The 26,470-nt window shown below is 46.2% G+C and overlaps 2 protein-coding genes across 3 annotated transcripts in view; both read right to left on the minus strand.

The window, feature by feature from the left end:
• Positions 1–308, minus strand: part of MCCC1 (methylcrotonyl-CoA carboxylase subunit 1) — a 57,404-nt gene extending 57,096 nt beyond the window's left edge. Inside the window, exon 1 of the mRNA XM_081139199.1 lies at positions 95–308. Within this exon, the coding sequence (XP_080995325.1) occupies positions 95–183 (89 nt within the window). The 5' untranslated portion in view covers positions 184–308. The remainder of the gene's footprint in view (positions 1–94) is intronic.
• Positions 309–6,016: 5,708 nt separating this feature from the next.
• On the minus strand, positions 6,017–25,769 carry LAMP3 (lysosomal associated membrane protein 3). 2 transcript variants are annotated; one of them, XM_081139238.1, is made up of 6 exons: positions 24,962–25,201; positions 20,826–21,577; positions 19,911–20,039; positions 14,372–14,429; positions 12,320–12,490; positions 6,017–7,833 (listed from the first exon to the last, which is right to left on the minus strand). In XM_081139238.1, the coding sequence occupies exons 1-6, from the start codon at positions 25,008–25,010 to the stop codon at positions 7,700–7,702; spliced, it is 1,293 nt and encodes a 430-aa protein (XP_080995364.1). In that variant the 5' UTR covers positions 25,011–25,201; the 3' UTR covers positions 6,017–7,699. The 2 variants fall into 2 exon arrangements, with proteins under 2 accessions (XP_080995364.1, XP_080995363.1); XM_081139237.1 differs by lacking the exon at positions 6,017–7,833 and adding an exon at positions 10,046–10,880 and having other exon boundaries at positions 24,962–25,769.
• Positions 25,770–26,470: the final 701 nt, after the last annotated feature.

Below are 26,470 nucleotides of genomic sequence, written 5' to 3' on the forward strand. Positions count from 1 at the left end.
GGGGGGAGGGGGAGGAAAGGGAAAGACTGGGGCCCGGACGTCTCCCTCTCGACACCCTGACTAAAAGCAGAACCCCCCGGAAAGGGGCTGTTACCTCGGCGGCGGCAGCAGGCTCGGGAAACGTTGCCATTGGTTCCTCTCCGCCGCCACCAGCCGCACCAGCACCACAGAGGCCGCCGCCATGTCCCCGCAGCCCCGCGGCTCTCCCACGCCAAAGCGCGCACCAGCTGCGCGCCGCGCACGGCCAGAGCTCGGTCAGCTCTGCAAGCTTCTTGTCCGCCGCCGGCCACCGTCTACGTCAAAACTGTGCAGTGGGCCGACCCCAGGGCGGTGGGCGTCTCCTCCAAAGCCAATGGGAACACAGAGCAGCGCCTCTGTGAGGCGATTGGCCAATCGGGCGGCGAGCCCGCGGAGGAGTGGCCCCTGCCGTCCCCGCCTCCGGAGCCCCGCACCTGATCCCCGAGGGGTCGTCCCGTCCTCCGTCTCCTTGGGACCCACGGTTTCGGATCGCGGTTTCTCGACGCTGTCTGCGGGCTTTCTTGGCTCTGGTTCGGCTTCAAGTAGAACCTTCCTTGTGATCTTCATCATTAAAGCCGCGGGGAAGCAGCGGAGGGGGGGCCGTGGGGCAAGAGTCAAACGGGGTGGCGAGCAGGATGCAAAACTCTCGTGTTCTCAAAAAGTGAAGGAAAAAACTAAACTAAATAACTAAAATAAAAATGTAAAACCTCCTGAACGCTTGAAAACGTTTTAATTGACTATTGGGGAAAAAGGGAAAGTTAAAACCAAAGTTGCCGGATATCTAGAAAATACAGATGCTGAAGCACTACGTGTAGATAGATGCTCGTTTGGTGTCGCTGAAGCGGGGGATTCACAGCGAAAGCAAATGAAACATCCAGGGCGAGGGTTAGAAAGAGACAAAAGCAGAACAGAGAAATTAGTAAAGATAAAAGAAGAAATAAATGAATTAAGAAAACTAATATCAAAGGAGTAATAAGTCAGGGATGGGGGGGCTGATAAAACAGACGGTTAACCAATCTAATCAGAAGGGGGATGAACGCTTCCCACAATTAAAAAACATAAGGGGGGCGGGTCTCAGATCTAGGAAACAAATACAGATTTGTAAGAGACTAACCTTGCTCAACTTTAAGCAAATAAATCTGAAAACCTGGATGAAACAGATGATGTTACAAGAAAATACAATTTACCTGAACAGATCCTGGAAGAGAGAGAAAATCTAAACAATTACCGTAGAGCTAGATCATATTCCTATTAAAGAATCACCTTTCCCGAAGCAGGTGGCCCACCTTGCTTCACAAGGAAATTCCACCCCCGTGTGAAGAGTAGTTGACTCCAGCACCGTTATTTTGTTCCGGAGCACAGGAAAAATGGGGTCTGCCTTTTTCATGGGGGGATTCTTTTTATGAAGTAAGCATAACATTGATACCAAAATCTAGCAAAAATAGGGTGCACACACACACACATTCACCCCTGTAGTCCGATTTTACTTATATTATCAGTGGAAAGATCTCCTGTGCAGCATGGTGACTATAGTTTATAATACTGTACTGTACTGTATGCTGAAATTTGCTAAGGGACTAGATCTTAAGTGTTCCCACCACGCACCAAAAAAGGCAACTATGTGAGGTGCTGTGTTAGCCCGATTGCAGTGATCATTTCACAATGCGCACATATAGCAGTTCATCACATTGCACACTTTAAATAGATACAATGTTATGTTTATACCCCAGTAAAGCTGGGGGTGGGGGTGCAGGAACTAACTAGTATAAAGAGAAAACGAGAGGCCAGGGCGTGCCTGTGAGGCGCGCAGCAGGCCTCCCGGGGCTCCCTCCCGCGGCTCAGCCCGCAGCCCCGGCTGCGGCCGCCCCGCCCCTTCCGCTGTCGGGGCTCCGCCGGGAGCGCGCCCCGCCCGGCTCCAGCTGGTGCCCTCGGAGCCTGGGAGCCTGCGGAGCTTGAGAGGCGGGTCCAGCTAAGAGCTGCAAGTCTCCCCCAGTGGCAGGGAGGGCGTCGTGGCTGCAGCCAACCAGGGCAACAAGCCCAGAGTCTGGAGCATCCGCTTTGCAGCGGGTCGAGATGCAGAAAGCTCCCGGAGCCACGTCCTTGGATGAGAAGCTGCGTGACTCAGTGGCGTGGTCACCCAGGGGAGGGACAACAGCTTTCTGGTCAAAGTTGGCTTCCTCAAGATCCTGCACAGGCACGAGATTACCCTCGCTGTGCCCTGGGCGCACAGGCTGAGGGGGCGTCCGAGAGGCCCCTGTCCCCCCTGCACTCGGGCCCCTCAGACTCGTGCCTGGCCCAGAAGGTCACCACCGTGAGGACGCGGCGCACCGGGAAGGGGCCTCCGCGAGGAGATGCTGCCAGCCCGTGGAGGCGCAGGCACGCGCCGTGGTCGACGCCAGGGCACCCCCGCTGCTGGAAGGGTCAAGCGCTTGGGTGCTGAGTTAGAACACCTGGGGCACAGCGACTCACATTGAGGACCCTCGGCCTTAATCTCCACCTCAGCTCCCCAAAAGCTGGACCAAGGTGTGGCTTCCTGATCCCTCCCCGGGTGGGCGCGGGGTGGAGTGTCTAGGGGCCTCCGCGCTGGGGCCTAGCCCACTCCTCACCTCTGCCTTCATGGGAGCCACCTCCCTGCCTCTCCTGCGCCCCTCTCTTCCCACTTCCTCCGCTCCTGTGCCTCAGTCTCCTGCGGGAAGAAATGGGTGGAGTCCCCCTGGAGGCGATCTGAGTAGAGGAGGGGGAGGGGAGGGGAAAGGAGAAGAGGAGGAGAGGGGGAGGACCTGGGACGGGTTCCACCCACACTGCACTGCAAGCCTAGGAGCTCCAGCCTGGGCCTGGGCGAGGGGCGAGCCGCCCTGTGATGTGGGGGCCCCATTACTGCTGCTGTCTCACTTTAGCCACGTCCGCCCCACTGCCCCCAGGGGTCCACTGCCCCCAAGTGTGTGTTACTTTTTTTTTTTTTTTTTAAGAGAGAGAGGAAGGGGGAGGGAGAAAGAGAAACAGCGTGAGAGGGGAACATCCGTTGGCCACATTCTGCACTCCCTCTATCAGGGACCCAGCCTCCAACCCCCACGCACGTTCCCTGACCTGGAATCTAACCAGCAGCCCCTTGGTGCACTGGGAAACGCCCAGCCAACTGAGCCACAGTGGCCGGGGCTGTTACTTGGTTTTTAAGCAACTGGTTGGTTAGGACAAAACCTTAAAGAAATAAAACTTTCAGTGGAAAAAAGAAAAAACAAAAAGGATATGAGTTCAAAGAATAGGAAACAAATAAATATAAAAGGCAATTAACCTCATTCCGAATCAGAGAAATATAAATTAAAAGATATACTATACTTCACCTGTCACATTAGCAAATATCTAAAAGGTTAACAATACACTGTAATTAGTGAGGGATGTGAGAATATTATACTTTATTGTCATGAGTAAAAATGGGCACAGCCATTATGCAGAGTACTTTGGCAATATTTATCAAAGTTGCAAATTCACATACTCTTTGACCTAGCAAAGCCATTTCTTGGAATGATGTCCGATTAAGGAAATTTATTATAGTATTGTTGGAAATAGCAAACTGATTAAGAGACTGGATACACACACACACACACACACACACACACATACACAGGGATGGGCAAAAGTAGGTTTATAGTTGTTCATATGAAAAGAGACATGCAGGTTATGGTTATTGTAATAGCTTTATTAACTCAGAAATGTCATCACAACTGTAAACCTACTTTTGCCTACCCCTGTATATTATACTATGTAGCCACGAAAAAGAATGAGACAGCACTATATATACTCATATATTGTAAGATTTATTGATGAGTGCAAAAAGCAATGGCAAAACTGTGGTTATTATTCCACTGTTTATGTAAAAATAGGAGAAAGAAAATACAGGCTTATGTATGTGTCCTCTGGGAGAGAAAAGTTGATGGCTCCATGACAGGGACAGGATGGAGACTAATGTTTTATTATAGACTTTTTGCAACTTTTAAATTTGGTACCACAGGCCTGTATCGACTATTCCAAGGTTCATAATTTTTAAACATTTTGTTTTGATATGACTTCAGACTTACACAAAAGCTGCACTGGTGCTACTCTGGTGGGTGACAAGGGGCCCTGGGCCACCTGCCCTTGAAGCCTATTTATGCTCTCTAGACCTGCTTGGGCTAGAACCTGGATGTACCATTTGCATCTTACAATCAACTACTGCTAGACCCATCTGACTTTATTACTGAGTGGATTTCACAGAATCCAGCTCAAAATGGGCAATTCTGGATATATGGTCAATGTTCCAAGGTCAAGTGTTCCAGGACCCAGTGACATGCCAACAGCTGTTTCTCTACTGCAAATGGCATGGGCTTGGTCTTGCTTTAGAATGCTCAGGCTCTGTGCTATGATTCTCCCACTGGTTTGTGTCAAAAATTCCATACCTTACCTTTTCCCATCACTGACATCTCTAATACCATAAGGTTTGCCTGACTGATGACTCAAGGAGCAGGACTGATTTCAATACCTGAAGGCAGGCCTGGAGTCGCTTTCCTGCCCTTTCCTGCTCTGGCCCCACTCAGAACTGATAGCTCTCTATGTCACCTGGTAAATGGGCCAGAGTTCTCCTGGCTGTGGAATGTTGCCTCCATAACCTAAAGAGGCCTACCTGGTCCTGTGCTGCCTTCTTTGTGGAAAGATGCAAGATGCAAAACATGTGTCTTTTATTTGGAGAGGATATTCCCTGAGCCCCTGGGTCACTAAAAACTTCAGTGAAGTAGTCAATCCCTGCATCTCCATAGGGTTTATCTCCTACCTCCTGGAACACGTGTCTTACCAAGGCCTCCAGCATACTGACTGCTTTGCATTTATCTAATAAGCATGATGTGTTCCATGTAGTGGTTCAGTGTGATATCCCATAGGATGTCTGTGTAGACCAGATCTCTTTGGATTATATGATAGAAGACAGGAGAGTTAATAAATCCCTGAAGCAAAGGTATAAGTGAATATTACAGAGCAATGGGACAGTGACCAGCCTTTGTGGAAAATCAAGCCAGCCTGAACAGTGGCTGGTCAACGGACTGTCAGCACCAGGGATTGAGAGTTTGCTCTCCTAGAGAGGTGCTACACCCAGGGCACACTTGGAAGCAGGCTAGAAAGTGCCCTGCTCTTACAACCCTTTGTATAGATTCTTATCAAGTCACTGTTCTTAGTGTGCATATTAGAATTTATTTACCTGAGTTTCCTAAAAATGTAAGCCAGTACTTCTACAGTGTGTGCCTTGACAATGAGCCTGGAGTAGTCAGCCTCCAGGATGGTCCCCCTTGGTTTCCTTCTCTCCTGGTATTCACACCCTGTGTAGTCCCCTCCCACACTGTACCAGGGTGGTCTGTGTGACCAATGGAATACAACAGAAGTAGTGGTATGTCACTCTGTGATTAGGTAGTCAGTCTCTCTTTTGGATCATTCACTCTGGGAAAAGCCAGCTGTCATGTGGTGAGCCTCCCTATGGATGTGCCACATGGTGTAAACTTGGAAGCAGATCCTTCAGCCCCAGGTGAACCTTCAGATGAATGAAGCTCTGACCAATAGCTTAACTCACCCAGTAAGAAAACCTAAGCCAAAACCACCCAGTTAAGCTGCTTCCATATTCCTGACCCTCAGAAACTCTCTGAGATAATAAATGTTTGTTGTTTAAACTGCTAAGTTTTGGAGTAATTTGTTATACAGCTATAGCTAACTAATACAGGACATCTTATTTATCTCAGCCCCTACCAGAGTGTCTGGCATTTAGTAAGTCCTTAATCAATGTTGGCTGAATAAATGAATGAATGAATAAATGATGACAGAATTTAAGTAACCAGTAATCCAATTAATTAGTCTGGACTAAGAGTTGAGAGATTTAATTTGTACCTTGAATGTGGTTTATCTCCTCAGAAATTAAGTTTGTCTCAAATAGGTCTTCCTACTTGGTAATAATGTGGCAATGAAGAATAGAACAAGATAAATTATATGTAGAAAGATGGTTTAACTTGTTGATTCAAGTGACAACCTCCATATTAAAGACCAACCACTAAGAGTGTAAACAAAAACTTTTAAACAACACAAACAGAAAAACTGAATTATAAGAAATAAATGAACCTCCAAGATAGGTTTTTATTACAAAAATGTTTAATACAATTCAATATTCTATTAAGACTGAAGTCAGGACCTTGCCAATATTGACTCTTAAGAGGACCAGTCAGGAAAGTCAATATGTCCTCTGGGGTGACTGGACTTACTCTTTTACTAAAGAATGCTAGAGGCATGTGATCTTTCTGTTAATGTCCTGACTTAGTTCCTTTGTTTAGCAGTAAAAACAAGCGCAAGTATTATTTTTTGGCAGACTGCTTCACAGAATAAAGTGAACTAGAATGGAAAATGTGGCTATAAAAGTGCAGAAGAAGCAACTTACCACTAGAGGGGGATCTACATTCAAGGAAGAAAAGTTGGCTAGCAGTTAGAAAATTGCTGTTTTCAAAGAAATAAAAAATACCTTGAGTTTACTCCATTTCATTATCTTTAGAGCCACAGCTAAACAATCCCATTAAAGTGAGAAGCTGACTAATGTAAAGCCAACCCATCTCCTTTAAGGGTGGAGATAGGCTACTTTATTACCAGTCAAGTCCTCCTTTAATCTACTCTCATCTGTCATGATTCTGGATAAATTTATTTCCTGTGTAAACAGGAACATATGCCAGTGTGGAGCTTTGGGCAGGACTTAGTATCATTTGTACTTGTAGGCAACTTGGTATAGTGAAAAGACCAGAGACCTCGGTGCCAGACCAATGGGAAGTCAAGTCCTGGCTCTGCCACTAGTTAGCTGGGTGGCATTTAGTGATTAATTTTGTTAAGTCTGAGTTTACTCATCTATGAGGCATGAGAATTAAATGATGTAAATTACATAAATTAAATTATGTAAACCTTAGTGTCTGGCACATATATGTTCAATAATTAAGGGTCATTATTATTGTTTCTCACTTATTATTTAATTCTTCTGTTCACAGTCACCTAATTCTTAGTCTTTAGTGATTCTGGAGCAGAAGTCATCCAGAGTTAAAAAATAAAAAAAAGCTGATTTGTTCCTCTTGTTGGTGTCAGATAAAAAAGCTAGGCTACCTGTGAAATGTTGTTCCTTTTGATGATTTTTTAAAAACATTTAAAGTGGGAAGGAGTTAGTAGATCACCAGGCATATGGTGGTCATATAAAACATAAATAGTAAAATACTGTAATTCCATTTTATAGACAAAGCAAGGCATTTTTTAAAATGGAAAAGATCAAGAATAAAATAAAATCCCCAATGTGAACACAGGTAGCACTAATTACATTTGATACTTTGGTTTATAAATTGGCAGCATATACCACTTTACCCAAGCTATGTTAATTTCATGTATCTCAAATATTGACTTTGAATGGTTAAAATATTTTGAAGGAAACTAGAAAATACTCTTAAACAGCTCACTAGATCTTTCATAAAATGAAAAAAAATAGAAATTGATGTGCTGCTTGAACTTAAATCAGAAATGACTCGGTTTTTGTGAAAGATGGTTTACATTGTCGGAAGGACCCCCACTCTAAGGGAAGTCCCCAGTGTCCTGGAAACGATGCAAGAATTCTCTAAGCTCCGTTATTTTCTTTTCCCCTGGGCACCAATTAGATTCTCTGGTATCCAGATGATTCACGCCTTAGGCGCACTCCATAGACAATCAAACCCACAGCGCAGAGCCCAAGCACGATGGCCCCAATCACTGGAAGCACAACTGTGTAGTCAGAGGAACACTCGTCCACTAAGAGAGAAAACAAATACAACAGAGCCGGTGAGGTTTGCTGAGGACAGGCGGAGAGCAGGCCGGGGCAGGGAGGAGATGAGCTTGGAATCCAACCTGGGCTTGACTTTTAATCCCGCCACTAACTAACTGTGTGAACTTGGGTGGGTTATTTAACCTTGCCACTTCTTCTTTTCATAAAGTAAGCAACTAATATATAAGATTGCCGGAGGGTTAAATAAGACGACCTTATCTTCTCAGCAATAGGTATTCAATGAGTTTAGCTCCATTTTCTATCAGGTGTGCTCTCTGCAAAGTGCGATGTGATTGCATAAAAGAGATTGTGTCAATATGATGCCCTTGTAATTAACCTAGTTATTAATAGCAGGAAAGGAGCAAAGGGAAGGCCAAATAGTCTAGGCATGTCATTTGTGCAGCTTTGCAAGGAAGCTGCAGTTTAACACTCCCCAGGAAGCCACCGGTCTATTCCCTGCAGACCGCAGATCGCTGGGGGAAGGGACTGGACACGGAGAGAAGAGACGCAGGCCCAGTCAAGTCTGAGTGACATAGGGAAGGTACGTGCTGTCAGTCACACCTGGGAACAGGTCACAGGCCAGAGCAGGAGTGGCTACTGCAAGTGCTGGAAGATTTGGAATATTTAATCCCCGAAACAAAAGAGTTTGCTCTCTTGGCTCCTGGCTCACTTGGTTCTCTTGGGACTCTTGTCACAGGGGGTGCACTCTCTTGGCTCCCCTGCACTCGCTCACATGGCCCACAGCCATGCGGACCCCACACAATGGACTAATGGACTGCAACTAGCCTAATCCTAAACCGGACCCAGTTCTAACATGGAACGGGAACTCTGGACACTGGCTTTGCTTTTATCTCTGCTGAAGCCCCAGTTATACTTCTTCCAGGACTGGATTAAGGAAATTGGACTTTGGAAACTCAGGAGTGTAATTCCATGCAAATAAAAATTACTCTTCCTCCCATGCTAGTCTCAGAAAATTCTTTTTCTCAAAATATCTTAAGGACCCCACCCCCGACACCTAGTGGGAAAGGGGATACCCCACTTCAACAGATAACACAGGTATTTATTTACTGGTCATTCAATTGACTCCTTTGTTCTTTTGGGTTACTAGAATGTTAACTCAAAATAATTTTAAAGAAAATTGGTTTGGGGTTGGGGAGATAAACAGGAGTCTAAGCAGCAGCCATCACCTCAAAGAACTCATGGAAGATGGTAGGAAGGAAAATTAAACTTAAGTGGACTGTCTTATCCCTCTCCTCCTGATCTGAATTCCATTTAGTTTTCCATCAGCTGCGGGAGAAATCTGGACACCTAGAAGATGAACCTTCCTTTAGTTTATTCTACAGGATGGTTAGTGGCAGGGCGAATAAAGAACTCGCGCTCTTCAGTGGAGACCCAAGGCCACCTGAGGCAGGACAGGGAATGGGATGCAGCAGGGCGCACAGGGAAAGGGACGGCGCCTCTCCAAAGCCCAGCCCTCGCTGTTAAACCTGAGTCACTTTGGGGAACACGGGGTCCTCACGTCCCAGATGTTTCATCGAGGCCTCCAGTTCTAAAGAGGAAACAGGAACTTCCTGGCACTCTAGACGTTGTCTGGGGCTCTCGAAACCTTCTCGAAGCTGCTGTGTGCCCTCCCCACTGCCTCACTTCTGGAAACTGGAGAGAACTGAAGTACCTCAGGGAAAGCCAGAGCATGTCCTAGATAAACAGTGGCCACAGAGCTGAGGCCAACTTTCACCACCCTGCTGTTAAGAACAATGAATAGCACCTTTGGAAAATGTGGAACAACAGGGAACTTCCTGTTAGTAAAAGCAGTTAACATCCAGAAATCCACGACTTTCCTTTCTCTAAAATAAAAATCCCAATTCTTCTATTTAAACAGTGCATGTAAGAGAAAACCATGAATAACATTCCAAGCCTTATTTTACCAGAACTTTTCCTCCATATATCAGTCACTCCCAATCAGGAATTTCCTGATTTATAATTGTTTTTGGTAAGTGTTTGCTGAAAAAGGGAAGTGGTTCATAGCCTGGGTAGATCTACCTCTTCTGCTGGCCAGTTCCGATTGTTTTCACACTTTGCCTTCTCCCCTCCCGCACTGGCCCAAATCAACAAGTTTACAAGGATAGACCAGAATCAAAGAAAAATAGAGGTAAAGCAGAAAAAAAAACCAAAAACGTGTTAAGAAGGCAGACAACAAATGAAGGTGAAGGAACTGGAGAACTGACATTTATTGAGCTTCTTTTGTTTGCCAAGATCTTTGGTACATGCTTTACATTTTTAAAAAAATGAAACATTGGAAAGTTTTCCAGTTTTTAACTAATAGTACATCACAGCAGTGCAAAATATGTCTTTAAAGAAAAAAAAAAGTCTATTAAGACTACCTGCAGTTTAAGTAAATCAAAATTTGGACAAAATGCAAGCATTTAAAATCACTTTAGAATGTATTTTCAAGTGGATTGGTTTTTGAAAAGTAATATATATTAAAAAAAAATCCTGGAGAGTGAGGCTCTTAATAATGTATCAGAAAACTCAGTGCGGGATGAAAATGTCTTTTCCACAATTCTCCCTTTGGGTATTTGCTTTGTCCTCACGAGCACCCTGCTCAGGTCCTGCCTCCTGTCCCTAATGCTCACAGCCAGCCCGCAGCATCAGGTGGGAAGGTGGAATCCGAGCCCATGTGGCAGGGCCTCCGCACGCGCACAGGGGAAAGGGGAGGGGGCTACATGTCAGCCAGCTTCTGGCTGGCCTTCTGATGGAAAGCTGGCTTTCCTAATCAGATTGGGAGGGTGGGACAGGCGACTAGAAAAACTGATCCCTTCACTGTAGGCTGAATATGAAGCCAGAATTCCCAAGGCCTTAATCTTGCACATTCTGAAGAAGCCGGGCCTTTACATGCGCTCATATCCTCTACTGGGCCTCTTTCGGGCCACCAAGCATGCTGTTAGCAAGACGACAAGCAGTCCTGCGATACTCAGGCCCACGGCCACGGGGATTTCTCTCTTGTTTATGTCACTGAAGCATTCATCCGCTGTAACTGAAGGCAGAGTAACAGGTGTTACAGGCTGGCCACAATGCTGGGGATCCATCCTGCCCCTGCCTGCCTCAGCCGGCTTTGCAGAGAAGGAAGCCAAGGGAGCGAGCGAGCTGCTGGGCCTCCCACCTGCTGCCTCAGACACACCGATGGGTGCAAACCAGGAGGGAAAGCGTCGCACACCAATCTGGAATGTGTGCTTGAGGTCACTTAAGGTGTGTAAGTGTATGAAATTGTAGATACCCAGACCCCAAGCCCAAGAAATTGTGATTTAGTGGGTTGGAGGTGGGGCTAGGCCATTCTGATGCAGCTGGGAGGCAGTTCCATCTTGGAGAAACATTGGTTTGGTCTAGAGGGTCAGGAGCAGAATTGTGTCTTGACTCCCAAGCTAGGGTAAGCCCTGGGGCCATGGTTCCCAACTCCAGAAACAGAGACCTGTACCAGATCACATGGACAAAGTTTTCTATTCAAACTCTGTGCTTCTTAGAGGGGCTGCTGGTCAGCTGGGGGCTCCTGACACGGAGAAACATTTTGCTAGCTCTGGCTCCAGGATTTTAGGGAGGAGGGGTTGAGAATGTGGGAGTCGGGAGTCTACTGTTTGGGATGGCCATTGTCTTTGTCCAGGCCAAGCATTTATACTTGAGTTATTATGAGAGGGATGTTTTAGAAACTGAAGTTCAATTCCTGGACGTATGTAGACATCCTTGTAACACTGTTTTCCCAACAGGGAAAAGGGGACTTTTTGGGAAAGTTACCCTGGTCTGCCCCTAGCCTTCCTTCTAGGACCTGCTTCCCTCTGTGGTGGTTAAAAACCAAAGCAGAAGTTACATGAAAACTAAGACTAGCTGTGAAGAAACAATTTGCAATTGAGAAGAGCAGGTCCAGCTGAGTGCATCTCTATCTTGAATTATGACATTTTTCTCGTTTCCTTCTGTAAGTGGGAATCTATTCTGAAATCTTGAATTTCAGACATCACTAATACTCAGGATCTTTAAAGTGTTCTCCAAACATACCTGAGTTTACTAGTACTCAACAGCTTATAAAGGGAAGGTTGCAGATGGTGTTTTCTGACTTATTTGTTGATTGGTGTGGTGTGGTGTGGTGTGGTGTGGTGTGGTGTGGTGTGGTGTGGTGTGGGGTGTGTGTGTGTGTTTAAATAACTCAGAATATGTGTTTTGGTTAGACAAGGAGAGTATTCTTCTGAAGTTCAATTGGGTTAAAGTGTCTGGTTTTGAGGTTGGTATTGACTCATAGAGAAATGGTAGGAAGGAGGGCTGGCCAGAGAAACTTGGCCCTAAAGAGCTTTGTGAAATCATACTGTTCTAGGAAGCTCATGTGATTCTTGTCCCTTTGACAGCTTCAGACAAAAAACACCAAAAAACTTGAAACCACCCGTGGGTCTCTGAAGTTTATGTTTGTGACATGAGGAAGCCTTAACTTACCATTTCCAAAGTGGTCATCTTCGAAATCAAAGGCTTGAAGTTGGACATTCATTGTTTTCAGTTGAAGGTGGGCTGACAGCTGGATGCTCTGCTCGCTCACGCACTTAAAGGAATGCCCGATCACTGTCTCAAACAGCATCACAGAACTCTTCATTCCCTGGTAAACTGTCTCTGAAAACACAAAGGTGAAATACAGACGTATGAGAACCTTGGCATATATCTATTGAGTTCCAGCTACTGCTGGGTGGCCCTTGAGCAGTTAAATGGCCTTCCCTTAGGTGTGGCTTTCTGAAGTTCTGCCTTCTCCTCATGAAAAATCACCCTCTTGCATTGTGGGGACGTTTTCTGGTGCTCTGTTTGGCATTACTGTAGATTCTTGCATTTGTAGATGCGAACGTCCTGCTTGATGTACTGAATTATCTGTGTACACTGCTGTATCGTGCGTTTATATCCCAGAGCAGTCCACTACTACCACCCCTACTAAAATTACAGTGGTCATTACAACTAACTACTCTTACTAATACCCCCCCCCCACATGAGAATTATCATTACTGTGGTATCAGACATGTACAGCTCCTGCTGCTACTTCTGAGCCTTGCTTATGGGGGTCTAGAGTTGTTTTATCCCCTCCCTCAGCCTCTAAATTAGTTTCTGGCCTTACTTTCCCTTTCCCTGCCTCTTAAGACATTACTACCTTATTATTGGCTAAAATGTGGTGCATGCCTAGTGATAGCATTAGCTAATTTATGTTAGCATTCACAGTATTAGGAGTATACCCATCTAAGCAAGGTAACGTATGTGAAAGGGAGTTGTTGGCTGTGACATCCTACTTACATTTTACCAATAATCCTTGACAAAATCCTCTTGAACAATAGCAATATAATATAGCTAATATTTAAAATAGACATTTCTCCACATTTTCATTTCTTGGCATGTTTTTTCAGTATAAGTTCCTAACTAAGATAATAGAATTTTCAAAACCCTTAGTACAGTACCTGGCACAGAGGAGATGCTCAGTAACGATTTGTCATCTAAATCTGGGCTTTCCAGAGAAACACCTGAGGCCTCTGAGAAACAACCTGACTTGATTGGGAGCATTACTATTCTAGGGGCGAACATTGTAGACATTCTCTCAACTTGCCACTGTGGGCACTTCTCCATATAGCAACCAGGCCAAATATTTAGAAATGTGAATCTAATACATCATTTTTCTACATCGGGCCATCCAATGGCATCCTTTCACACTTTAGAATAAATTCCAAAGTCCTCGCCTTGCTTTGCCCACAGGCCCTGCATGCCCTGGCCTGGCTGCCCCTCACACCTCATCTGCTGCTTTGCTCACTGGCCCCTGCTGGTCCCTGAACACACCAGTAAGTACACTTGGCAGGATCTGTGCATCTGTTGTTCCTGCCACCTGGAAAGAGCTCCCCCAGGCCCAGAAGTCCCCATATCTCTCTGCTCAAAGCTTACCTCTTCAGAGGGGGCTTCCTCCTCTGAGGGCTTCCCTAACTCCCTACCTAAAGTAACCTCCCAGTCCTCTCCATCCCACCCTGCCTGTATTTTGCTCATAGAACTATCACTACTTAACTGTGTGTTATCATTTACTGTGTCTGTTTATGGTCCTCCCCCAGCTTCTAGAATGTAAGCTCCCTGAGAGCAGAGACTGTATGTTTAGATGATAATGGGTTCCCAGTGTATTACAGGGCTTGGCACCTAGCAGGCACTAACTACATTTTTGTGGAATGAATGCGTGATTCCAAGAATATAAAATAAACTGCACCATCAACAGATCTGTCCAAAGTCACTAACTATGCTCTTTACTGTTGAGGATAATGATTTCTGACATAATGTAGCCTAGCCTCTTCCATGAGCAGACAAGCAAACTGAAGTACACAAAGATGTACTAAGTTCCCCCCAAATTATATATACTGTGGGCTACTCTCTCAGTCTGGTTCTGAAAAGCAGCGTTAAAGATTCAAGAAATTAATGGGATGAAAAATGAGCTAAACAGAACCAGTGTCCCTGCTGGTAGAACAGGCTTCAGCTTCTTACCTGGATTTGAGACAGTCAAATAGGCTCCCACTTCACTGACATAATATGAGTTTTCATCCTGTAAAACATCAGTGTGTTAATCGTTGGGTGATCTCTGTTTTTATGTTTATGATTCTGGCATACAAACTTTGTTTAGACAGGACTCCAGCTATTAAATCTTTGATATGGGGCTCTGAGGTGTGTTGGTATGGAGTCATAATTGTGTTTGAAATTTTCAAAAAAAAGTATATTAAACGATAACTAAATAATAAGTAATGGGTTGCCCTGACCCCAAATTTCTCTACTGCATACTTGTTGCTAGAGCCTGAAATTAAAATTCTACCAGCACAGTCTGGGTCCCTTCAGTTGGGTCAAGTTTGCCCCTGGAAAATGTAAATCCATCCAGAAGGTGCAGGGGTTGGAGGAGCATACAATAAGTTTTTGTAATTAATGTCTTATGGTAGCGATTCAAACTGAGACCGCTCATCCTTAAGGCTACCATGGGTGGGTTTTATGGGGTCCATAAACCCTCTGGGAAAAACAGTGCATGTGAAATTTTGCCTGAGTTTTTCTGGGTAGAGTATCAAGTGCTTTAAACAGATTAATGGGTTCATGTTTTCGAATGGCTACACGGGGCCACAGGGAGAGATTCTGGGAAGAAGTGGTTACCCTGAGATCACTGGGTGATCTCTGCAAGAGGGCCCCAGGTGGCTGTGCTCAGAAATATAAAGCAGTGCTCCATATTTTATCCAGAGATTGTCCTTTTGGAAAAACAAAACAAAACAAAGCACAAAACAGCCTGATAACCTCTGAAGAGACTGAGGGTGTGAGACATTAAAGGGAACTGAATTGAGATATGAAAGGGTAAGTTGAAATTTGAATTTCATATGAGTTTCATGTGTCACATACTATTCCCCCCCGCCAATCACTTAAAAACGTAAAAGCCATCCTCAGCTTGCAGATCGTACAGTTTTGGGTGGCCGGCTGGATCTGGCCTGGGCGTCACAGCTTGTTGACCCCCGGCCCACACCATCAATGAAAAATAAGGTTTCCAAACAAACCAGTTGGATATGAAATACTAGAAAGAGAATGGCTTACCTCCTATTTGGGATAATAAAGTGTTGCTAAGAACATTTTGATACTATTCTGAAAATATCTCTTCGCTCCCTTACAGCCTACTTTGAGCTGTCAAATCTTTGTGAACATCCTCAAAATTTACTTTTCTTTCCTCCTCGGTAGAATGGGGATCATGATAACAGGACTCACCTCCCAGGTCAATGTGAGGGGTAAATGCAGGGACGCGTGTAAAAAAGTTATCACAGAGCCTTTACTCAGATTTTACCCAGTGTCATTAACAATGCAAACCTCTCTCATTGAGGTCAAGTGATTTAGTTTTTAATCTGTTTCCTAGAGCTCAGATCTACCACACACAGAAAAAGAGAGAGCAAGCAAGCTATGCTTAGATAACTCTACTGATTAAAGGAACTGAAACCTCAGCTCAGATAGGAGTCTGGTGGGCACAGAGCAGGGACAGAGGGGCGGGAAGCTTCCAGCAGGTGTCAGACTCAGCCCAAAGCCCAAGTGGTGGTACATGCCACACATGATTCAGTTTCTAGTGTCCCCTCTTTCTCTGATGCCCACACCCACACAGTCATTCTCTGCCAGATGTCTTTCTTATTTGGGGTTTGGTTTGAAGAATGGTGAACCTCTACCATGCCAGATCCTCAAAGACAAAGACAAAATGAAAATCCTCTGTGTACCATCAACACTGACAAAAGGGGGCCAAGGACTCGTAATAGTCCAATACGGCACTTACAGCATGTCCATCTGTATAGACCATTTGCAAAAGTCCCATCTCACTATTCAACCAATGGGAGGCTGACACAGTGGCTCCTCACTGCCAGTCTCGAAAGAGAGCTCTGAAATATCTCATCGAAGAGATCCTAATTCCTCAAGGAACCCGAACACCCTCCTTAGCAAAGGACGGGGTCCAGAGCAGGCTAGAGCCAGCCAGCCAGTCAAGCCTGCTCAGGAAGGCAGCGTGCCACCCACCGCAGGCCCAGGGCCCTCTCCTTCGCTTCTGCAAAATGTACTGCAGGAGTTTCATAGTCACAGGTGTTTAGGATGTGAATTTTGTCTTCGACATCAGTCAGGTCTTTTGTGCTCAGCATTGTTATGACTACATCAAGAAACCTTTGCTCTGGGTATAGCAAAAGGAAGCCAAGGGGGCTGTCTCTTTAGAGCCGCTGATCTACTTTTTGGCACCTTGGTGTCTGTGAAATTTATATTTGCTCCTTTATTGATTTATTTATTCATCAGACATTTGCTATGTACTATGTACCGAGGCAGGGCTGGTCACTAGAGAGAAATGTGAATGTCACAGACTTGCCTTCAGGATGGCAAAATGTGTGATGAGGGCACTGACGGAGGCGGGGGGGGGGGGGGGCGGGGGGGGGAACAGCAGGTAGGGCTCAAGGGAACCAACAGAAGAGTCTCCCAGTCTCACCTGGGACTGGGGTGGGGATGGGGAGACTTCACAGATGCAGATAATTGAGCCATCTGGCAGGCTGAATGCACACGGGCCGAGGCTAGGAGGGGCATTCGGGACAGAGGAAAGGGAAAGGGGAACCTGGCTAACGTGCTGCGGGATGCTTGGGAAGTTCTGAACAGTGCCCTCTGTGGGTGGTGACACTGAGCCCTGGTAACAGCTCTCAGGAGTCTATGAGCGGTCTATGAGCTAAGAGGACTGCGTGGGCCCCTGGAGGAAACACGAGGTGGGTTAGCAGCAGCAGATTCCCAGACCTCAGACGGCCAGTGCCCTGAGCAGCCCAGTGCCCTCCCCCTGGGTGACTGACTTCTCCCGGGTCCTAGAGCTGCCCTGCCAACCAGGGCAGAGAATGGGATAGTGCTGAGCACAGAAAAATGAATTCTACACAAAGTTACTGAAAGGTGCTTTTAAAGGAAACTCTCTGGGCAGGAAGGAAGTTGGCAGCGGAAGGGAGGTGTATTTATCTGGCACCTGAAGGGTCTGAACAACTTTCAGCAATCACTTTAATCAGATGAGACTGTCATGGAAGGGTTTTCAGTTCTTTAAAAAAAAAAAATGAAACTGAGGGGAACAAGAAAGGAAATCTAGCTCCCCTAACCCAACTATGGGCCAGAAACCATGCTGACGGCTAGCCCAGTTCGCCCTCTCAGCGGCCAACAAAACAGGTATTGCTCGGCCCCATTATAGAGGAGAGGAGACAGGCCCAGGGAGAGAGCTAGCAACTTGCCCATGGTCACATGGAAATGAGATGGATAATTTGAGTCTTGATTGAACCACATCAAGTGACAGTTGAGGAGGTAGATTTTTCTCTATGTTTCTGTCACTATATTTCAATTTAAAAAATTACAAATTATTATCCAGGATTTGCAACCTGGAACTATAGCCTATATTTCTTTTTCCTTCCCTCATAATGTCCAGCTCAGTGTAAAGGATGAACTAGGTGCTCAGGAAATTCTTGATAAATCAGGCTTGCTAATCAGCATCCATTTATCATCACACAACTTGGTCCTCATTGATAACGTCTGTTACATTATAACTAACATATACTCCTGTTTTCCAAAGCTCTCTTTTTCTTAGGGCACTGGTTTTCAAACAGGGGTGATTTGGCCTCTGGGAGGACATGTGGCACTGTCTGGAGACATTTGGGTTGCCCCAGCTGGGGCTGGCATCTAGGAGGTAGAGGCCAGGGATGACATCCAACACCCCACAAGGCACAGGACAGCGCCCAGCAGAGAGACTCATCTGACCCCAAATGTTGCTACTGCACCTGTTGAGAAACACTGGTGCAGAATGTAGCAATATTTGGAAAGTGGCCGACTGAATTGCTGAGCCCTTTCTCTTGTGGAAGAATCTGAACGGCGTCCCTGCCTACAGGCATTTCACACAGCCTACCTGTTAGGGCAGGGGCACCACGCCGGGGTCCACAGGCCACGCCTGGCCCACAGCTATGTTTTGTTTGGCCAGGAGAGTGTTCAAATTTTTTAAAAATGTGTTGCCGACACTTAAAAAATCAGGTGCTTTTATAAAAAGATCTGAATTTTTGTCTTCTGTTGAACAATTGGAAAATAGGGCACCATTGGTGTCATAATCACCTGAGAGAGGTGATGTGTAAAATATTTAACAACTGGCACAGCAGGGCAGTGCCCACCATGAAAGACAAGGACAGGCTCCCCGGGCTAGGTGCCAGCCCCACCATTGGCACCACCAGCTACAGCTGTGGAGCGGCCGCCCCTCTGGGAAGGATGGGCTCTCCCTAGCCTTCCTTTTGTCTCCTCACTACAGAGGCCTTATTCGTTGCCACTCATCTCATGCTTACTCTGTTTTTCTTATGCAAATTTAATGGAAAAATGAAATCTTCCTTCGCATCAGTCTTCATCAAAAGTGGGAAAATGTTTTCACTATGAGGTGTGGGAGAAGATATAGAAGACCTGGGGGCACAGGGTACGAAAGCAAACTCCTTCCAGAAACGTTGAGGGCACTTGGTTATGTACATACTTGCCAACATTAGCTATTCTATTTAAAAATCTTTGTTAATTGGATTAATTTAAAACATCTTGTTATTTTAAAAAGAAAATAAAAAAAATTTACCAGCCCTGGCCAGGTAGCTCAGTTGGTTAGAGCATCGTCCACATACACCAAAGTTGCGGGTTCGATCCCCGGTCAGGGCACATACCAGAAGGAACCAATGAATGCAGAAGTAAGTGGAACAACAAACTGATGTATGTGTGTCTCTCAGTTTCTTTCTCTCTCCCTCTCTCTCTCTCTCTCTCTCTCTCTCTCTCTCTCTCAAAGTTCTCTCACAGTTCAATTATAGTTCCTGGCTATTGAACATCTACTTTTCTTGTACTGGGCAATGTTCTTTACAGAGGTGATCTCTAATTCCCTTCCCCCATTTTTCAAATGATAAAACAAAGCTCAGACAGGTTGAATCACCTGCCCGGTGTCACAAGAACAGGTGACAGAATCAAATTGGCAGCCGCGACACTGACCTCACGCCCATGCTCTTGCCATTCTACTTGTTTACGACCTCCCAGGACATGGTATGGAAAACCCAGGGCCTGGTTAGTCCCTGAATTTTGCCGGCTGTGGCTGGAAAGACCCATTCTGACATTTGGTTTTGGTTTTAGAATAACCTCATTTCTCTGGTGCCCACTGGGAATTCCTCTGGGCCTGTTCATCTCTACAACTTCCTCCTTGCGTGGTTTGCAAAGGGCACCTGTGGGCAGGTTCCCCAAGGCCAAGTCTCCCCTAAGAGGCATCAAAGGCCTTCTGAGCTGCATAGAGGAAGCGGAATGGGGGAGAAGCAAACATAAGATGTTGACACTTTCCTCCTCTCCATCTCCATGCCCTCAGTCTTATCAGAGAGCATCTCAAAGGGCTCTGAGACCTATTTCCCTGGAACTTAAAGTGAAGTGTGGGATTGCACCACTGGGCCCCAGGGCGGGGGGGGGGGGGGGGGGGAAGGTTACAGCGATGTTGGAGCCAGCTAGTGTGAAGGAGCCCAGTCCTCACCTTGGTGAATGTGAGATTCACAAATCCGCCCTGGAAGTTCAAGAGAAGGTTGGAATTTCGGGAGCCACAGTTCCCAGAGGCTTGGGTTGCATTGGGGTCAATGTTGAAGTATCTCAGAGGTAAAAAAACCTAAAAGAAATAGGGTCAGTGAGCTCATGGAGATCCAGAAGACAACTCTAGCTAGGGAACCAGAAGCACAGACTAGTAAGTGAGCCTGAAACTCAAGGCAAGTGGGTGTTCACTTGAGAATTTCAAAGTCCCTGGATGACACCTCATATTTCCAAACTGTTATGTTCAAAAGGTTTTTTAAAGGAGTTCTCCCTCAGAGAGGGGCTCCTTGGCAGATAACTCATGGCGGGTACATTCTTGATAAACTGTGTGGAATTTAATTTTTGTTAAATTACACATGTTGAAAGGCACTGCAGGGAAGGTTTGCTATGCAACATCCTTCTGTTTCAAATGTGGAAGTTCTACTGGAAATCATAAAAACTGTGCAAAAAAAGAAAGCACAATTTTTATGGTGACTCCTTTAGTAAATCAAGTAATCTCAGCCCCTCCAATCTTCTTGTTGATCTGGATTTTCCATATTCGTGTCACAGCTGCCTGGAACCATGGAGACCATCTAACCCAAACCTCTCATTTCACAGGGAAGTTGCTGAGGCTGGGGGGTCCCCAGGTGGGTAGGGCCAGGCTGGGATCAACACTGAACACCCCCAGCACTCTGCCTGTGCTGGCTAAGCGTGCAGGGTGTGCATATTTAAATGTTTGGTGTGTGCCTTCCTCTCTCTAAGCAGTCACTGTTGATGTCTAGTTTTATACATATTCTAAAACAGGTTCACCTTTTAATGGAGCACCTTGGAGTACTCCACTCAACCTTTTTGAAGGTAGTGTTACAGCCCCACAGCCCCAACTTACCGACCGCATGTCTTGAACTGTCAGTTCTATCCCCATCTCTGCTTTGATACAGAGCCTGCTTCCATTTAGGACTTGATAAGTTCCAGTCTTGGCTGGTGATGGCAGAGGTGCAAGGGTGGGCCCGGGAGTTGTGGTGACAGGTGAGGCTGTTTGGGTGGCATTGTGTGCAGCTGTGGTTGTTCCTAGGGCATGGGTGGGCTGAGTGGGCTTCTGACTGGTTGTGTTTATGTGTGTTGAGGTGGACAAAGTTGCTGGAAGGGTGGTCTGGTTACTGGCTTGGGTGGTCTTCCCAGTTGTGTGGCTGACGGTAGATGAGTTGGTTCCAGTTGTATGGACTGGGGGGGTGCTGGTGGGTGGCAGTGAACTGGGAGCTGCACTGGGGCCGACGGTAGCCTCAGTGACTGGAGCAGCTGTGTGTGAGTTGTTGGGGGTGGCCAGGGTTGTGACTACTAAAGTGTGGATTATTGGGCTGGTGGATGGGGTGCTGTTTGTGGTCATCAGGGAGGTTGTTAGAGTTTTTGTTGTTGTGTGTGTGGTTGGGGTCTCAGAGCTGGAGGTTGTGGCAGCTGTTTGAGAGGTGACGCGACCCCCTGTTGATCTTCCTGCGGTAGTTCTGTGAGGCGCTTGGTTAGTTGGTTGCAGAAAAGAAGGTTTTGCTATGGCCTGTACTGTTGCTGCTCTCGTAGGATGAGAAGAATCTGTGCTTTCTGGAAACCCTGCTGCTCTTACTTGACTGCCGTAATGCAAAATCACTGCAAATTAGAGAACAAAAGTGTTAACAAGGCAATTCATGCTCACAAAACCCCTCTCCCATTTTTCTTAAAAATTAACATGCAGCCTTGCCAGCATGGCTCAGCAGTGGAGCATCGACCTAGGATCCAGGAGATCGTGGTTCGATTCCCAGTCAGAACACATGCCCAGGTTGTGGGCTTGATCCCCAGCAGGGGATGTATGGAAGGCAGCCGATCAATGACTCTCTCATCATTGATGTTTCTATCTCTCTCTCTAACTCTCCCTTCCTCTCTCTGAAATCAATAAAAATGTATTAAAAAAATACATATTTCCAAATTTGGGGTAAAGTTACAAGTATATAACAATCAAGTGAAGATCACCCAAGGTTCTGCCACAAGGCCACAACTGTGATGTCTGGTAGTGCCACGTTTTTTACAGGGAAGTGATCATATTGCATCCAGCCCCTTTGTCCCGATGGGGTGTGGTACTAACACACCAATGATCATGCTCAGCGAGACAGCTAAGTGTCAAGGCTTCTTCACTCCCCATCTTCAAATGTGAATCCAGACAGTTCCTGGGAAGAGGGTATTCCCGGGTAGAGTGCGGCTGTGATGACCTGCCAGAGCTGGGGCAGCATGAATAACGCTAATAAAGAGATGCAGAATTGTATAGTTTGCATAAAATCATATAATCCCAGGTTCAAAAGGGATCTTAAAGATCATCTAGTCCAAACCCTAGTCTGATGTGTGAACTGGACCTAGGAGTGTTTGCCATGTGTTCGTCTACTGTGTGATGGGAGATTCAGGAACCTTTCATTTTTTTATCTTGCCACCGGTTTTTCTAAATATAGACCAGCTCCTGCCATTTCCTTACTTAACCCCTTGAGTGGCCCAGCCTTTCTTAAGTAAGAAAGAAAATTAAGCCATAATTGCTCTGACACAACTGGTGGGCTATCCTTCATGTTCTGGCTTGTACAGGAGTGGGCAAAGGTAGGTTAAATTACCAGCCATCATTAGCCAAAAGATAAACCATATTACAAAATAATAACAATAATGATAAGAAGACAAATAATACAAATAGATAATACAATAACTAATAAATAAGTAATAATACAAGAATAAACTGTTTTGCATACTCAGAACTGCACACCTACTTTTGCCCACCCGTGTGTCAGCTCCTCAGAGCCCTTCCTGTCCTTCGTGTATAAACTAGCTCCCATCCCATGAGTCTCCGGCATGGGGTTATGTTTGTTGCCTTCACTGCACTAATCACAACTTGTAATTCTATAAGGAGATGAAATACAAATATTTAACAATAAGCCTGCCCAGACCGTGTGCCCCAGCAGAGTATCAGCTGTGACTAAACGTTTACTTACTGACTTATTTGTTGATTGCACATCTCTCACTAGACTAAAAGCAATCTTGAGGTGGGAGCTGTGTATACTTTTTGCACCACCAGGGCCTGTGCATAGAAAGGCCTCTGGCTCTTTTTCAACCGATAATTCTATCCTTGTCTCCTTCCAGGCAGAGACTGCTGACTACCCCCAAACCCAGTCTTCTCTTTCCCATTAGTAATAGAAACGCCAGTTGAAGCTGAGCACCTGCTGCCTGGAATAAACAACCTTACCTCCTCTCCAGGTGGGTGGGAAAGTGTGACTGGGTTTGAGCCAAAGCAATAGAGGGTTATGTGGGCCTTCTGGGGAGGGAGGCTGCTTGAAGGGAGCTCAGTCACCTGTGTGGCCTCTCTATTGCCATTCTGTTTTCTCCTTCAACCAGCCTGCAACTTGTATGTGATGGCTGGAGCTGCAGCAGATATCTAGAACCACGAGGAGCCCTTTTGGGCAGAAGGATGGTGGGTCCGCGATAATGAGCCCCCACACCAGACCTGGTCTGAGTCCCTCGGGACTTATTTTCACATTAGAGAGAAATGAACACTTATCTTGTTTAATTAACTATTACTTGGCGCTTGTCTCTTACATGCAGCTGAACCTAAATGTTAACTGACACAAATTTAAATGCCTTCCTTTTCTGGAGAAGCAAAGTGACTAGACAACAATTACACAGCTAGTTTACCTAGAAGCTATGTCTCTCCTACCGAAATGTCTGATGGTTTTCTCATCTCCAATTCACCAAGTATTTCTTGAACACATGCATGCAGGTGCAGTGGTGCAGGACATGGACCACGAAGCCAGTCTCAGGGCTGCCACCTGCTAGCTGAGTGACCATGAGCAATTCCTGAGCCAGCCTCAGTACCCTCCTGTGAAAATGTGGCAACTTCACATGCTTCATTCACTCAGATCACCTCTGAGAATCCGTGGCATTTCCTTCACCCTGCCTGTGCATTTACTGAGTGCTCATGGCACTTCTGAATCTGTCAGTCATCTGTCAGCCTTGAATTGGCCCTCACACACAGGGCACTGAGGTTACTGCTAGACGGAGATCTTCTGGTTTTTTATTAGCTTGCCCTGCTGAATGAAATGATGACTTCCCTTTTGGCCTCCAAAAGAATGTGAAACTCTTAATTCTGAAAATGTGGCACAAGAACAGCCTGGAATAGGGCAGCTGGCCTGATCCTTTAAGCAACTTCCATAACAATTCATGTTACACTCAAGTGCCACTGTGTCCCCCACCTGGGCATGTTAGCAGGGCCGTGTGGACAGAGCTAGTTCCCTCATAGGTTCAGTTCCGTGGTTCTAGAAGGAATTGTGAATTAACCGGCAAACCTGATAACTACACACAGGAGGACTCGGAGTCTTAGAGAGAAAGCGCTCTTGGTGAAAGCAGGGGGTGGGAGACATAAAATAGTCATTAAAGACTCAGTTTCCCAGACAGCTTCTCTGATCTGAAGTACAATGGTAACACTGAAAAATCTCTGACACCCCGGCTTACAACTTCTTGAAATGACACAATTTATCAGGCTACATCTCTTTCAGCTTCACAATTCTCTGTATATAAAATATAAACATAGCATTTCTGTTTGAGGAAAACAGGAAAAGCAAGACCCGAGGTGCTTTTCCCAGATGATGGAGCAACAGCCCCATTTCTAAGTCCTGCCTCAGTTCTCTCTCTCTTAAAATGTAAGTGATCTCTGCAAGCTCCCTGAGAAGGTGCCCAGAACCCACCTGGGAACAAGAGACGGTGTCACTCTCTTCTGGAGTTGCCACCTACTCTGCCTAACTCACAGAAAACAAGTCCACATTGTGAAAGCCCTGGGAAAAAACGCAGTGTGGCCACCGTATGTAAGGTAATAGGAGACCTTGGGAGCCAAATACCCACAGTAACGGAAGCCATGACAGCTGTCCACAGTCTGTCCCCCTCACCTTGGTCAGTGTCACCAAAACGCATTCAAGTCTAATAGGACCAGACATGACAGGGTCACTACACAAAGTCATGCATGTCACTCACCAGCCAGGGACATGAAGAGCAGCATCGCTGGAGAGAGCTGCCAGGGCATGGCTGGGGCGCAGGAGCTACGGACGGAGCCACGGACGGCCTCGCTTGCACAGCTGGGTTTTCTGGCCGGCTGGAGGCTAATTCCAGGCGAGCTCCCTCCTTCACTTGTGGCAAAGGAACCGAGTCATTAACATAAAGAGAAGTAGCTGAAAGGCCCTCACAAGTGGTGAGCTCTCTGGGGAGGGAAACCACAAGGGCCCTTGGGAGAAAGCAGGCACTTTCATCTGGTGTGGCGTGCCCCTCCCAATTTCAGGGGCATCTGAGATAATTTCTCCACAAGAAGTGCTGGGTCTGTGGCAGTGCCACCCAATTCTCTCTTAAGCTGGGTCTCCCTTTTCCTCTAAGATCTTGAGTACATTTCTGGAAACCCAGAGACTTCTCCGCCAGGAGACAAGCAGCCCCTCAGTCATAAGGACGAGCGAGTGTCTTGGAACTCACAGGCTAGACCATGGTCTGTCTCCGTGCGTACTCACAAAACGTCTGAGACAGCCGGGCTGGATCCCCACGGCCACCTCACCTGGGGCTCCACCTGAGGACCTCACCTTGCGCTCAGCAGGAGAAGTGTGAGCCTGGAGTCAGGAAGACCTGGGTTTGACGCTGACCCTTCCAACTCACCAGCTGTATGACCTTGGGTAACCTCCTGAGCCTCAGTTTTTTCTGCTGTACAATGGGGAAAATAATGCCTACTCCCAGGTGGTTTTACAAACCAAAAGTTCCTGGAACACAAAAAATACTCAGTATCTTTGAAAGACAACCTTTCTATGTCTTATATCTTTCCTCTGTTAATTAGACAAAACAATGGTGGTTTATCTCTCAGGCCTGTGGTTCTGAGTGAAGAATATACACTCGTTGCCTATCGTATTACTCTCAATAGAACAGACCAACACAACATAGGGGAGCACAACTCATTCCAGAACAATGGTCTGTCTTGTAAAATGTTCTGTGTGCACTTAAGAAGAAAGTTCCCAGAAAGGGGACCTGGCCCTGAGAGGGTCTGCCTAGAGCCAGCTGGTCGTGTGTGGGTTCCTGACTTTGTGCAGGAAAAATTTCACAATACGAGTCCAGGTGAATTTTAGAGGAAGTTTCTTAAAGCTGGAGACAGTGAAACAAGGAAGGGCTTAGGATAGAAGAACCAACAGGAGAGAGACTAGGAGGGGAAATGAGCCTAGTGGGCTGCTTTGGCTCACTTAAAAGTCAGAGAAAAGGGGGCCTTGGAGACAGGGTCAGGGATTAGCCTGGGACAAGCTGCCACTGCCCATTGCTGCGCTGGTTGCAAGTCTCATGGGGACCCTTAGAGTTTAGGAGATGCATGCCTGTGGGGGAAAAAGTGGGGGGAAGAAGAGGGGAAGGGGAAGGAAATGTTTTTCCTTCAATTTCAGGTTAGATGGTGCCTTGTGAATTCAGCTCTCTCATGAGTTCAAGAAAAGTGAATTTGCATATTTTCCAGATTTTTTTAGTCTT

This window comes from Miniopterus schreibersii, assembly GCF_964146895.1.
Source record: "Miniopterus schreibersii genome assembly, chromosome: 5".
NCBI classification, from domain to species: domain Eukaryota; kingdom Metazoa; phylum Chordata; class Mammalia; order Chiroptera; family Miniopteridae; genus Miniopterus; species Miniopterus schreibersii.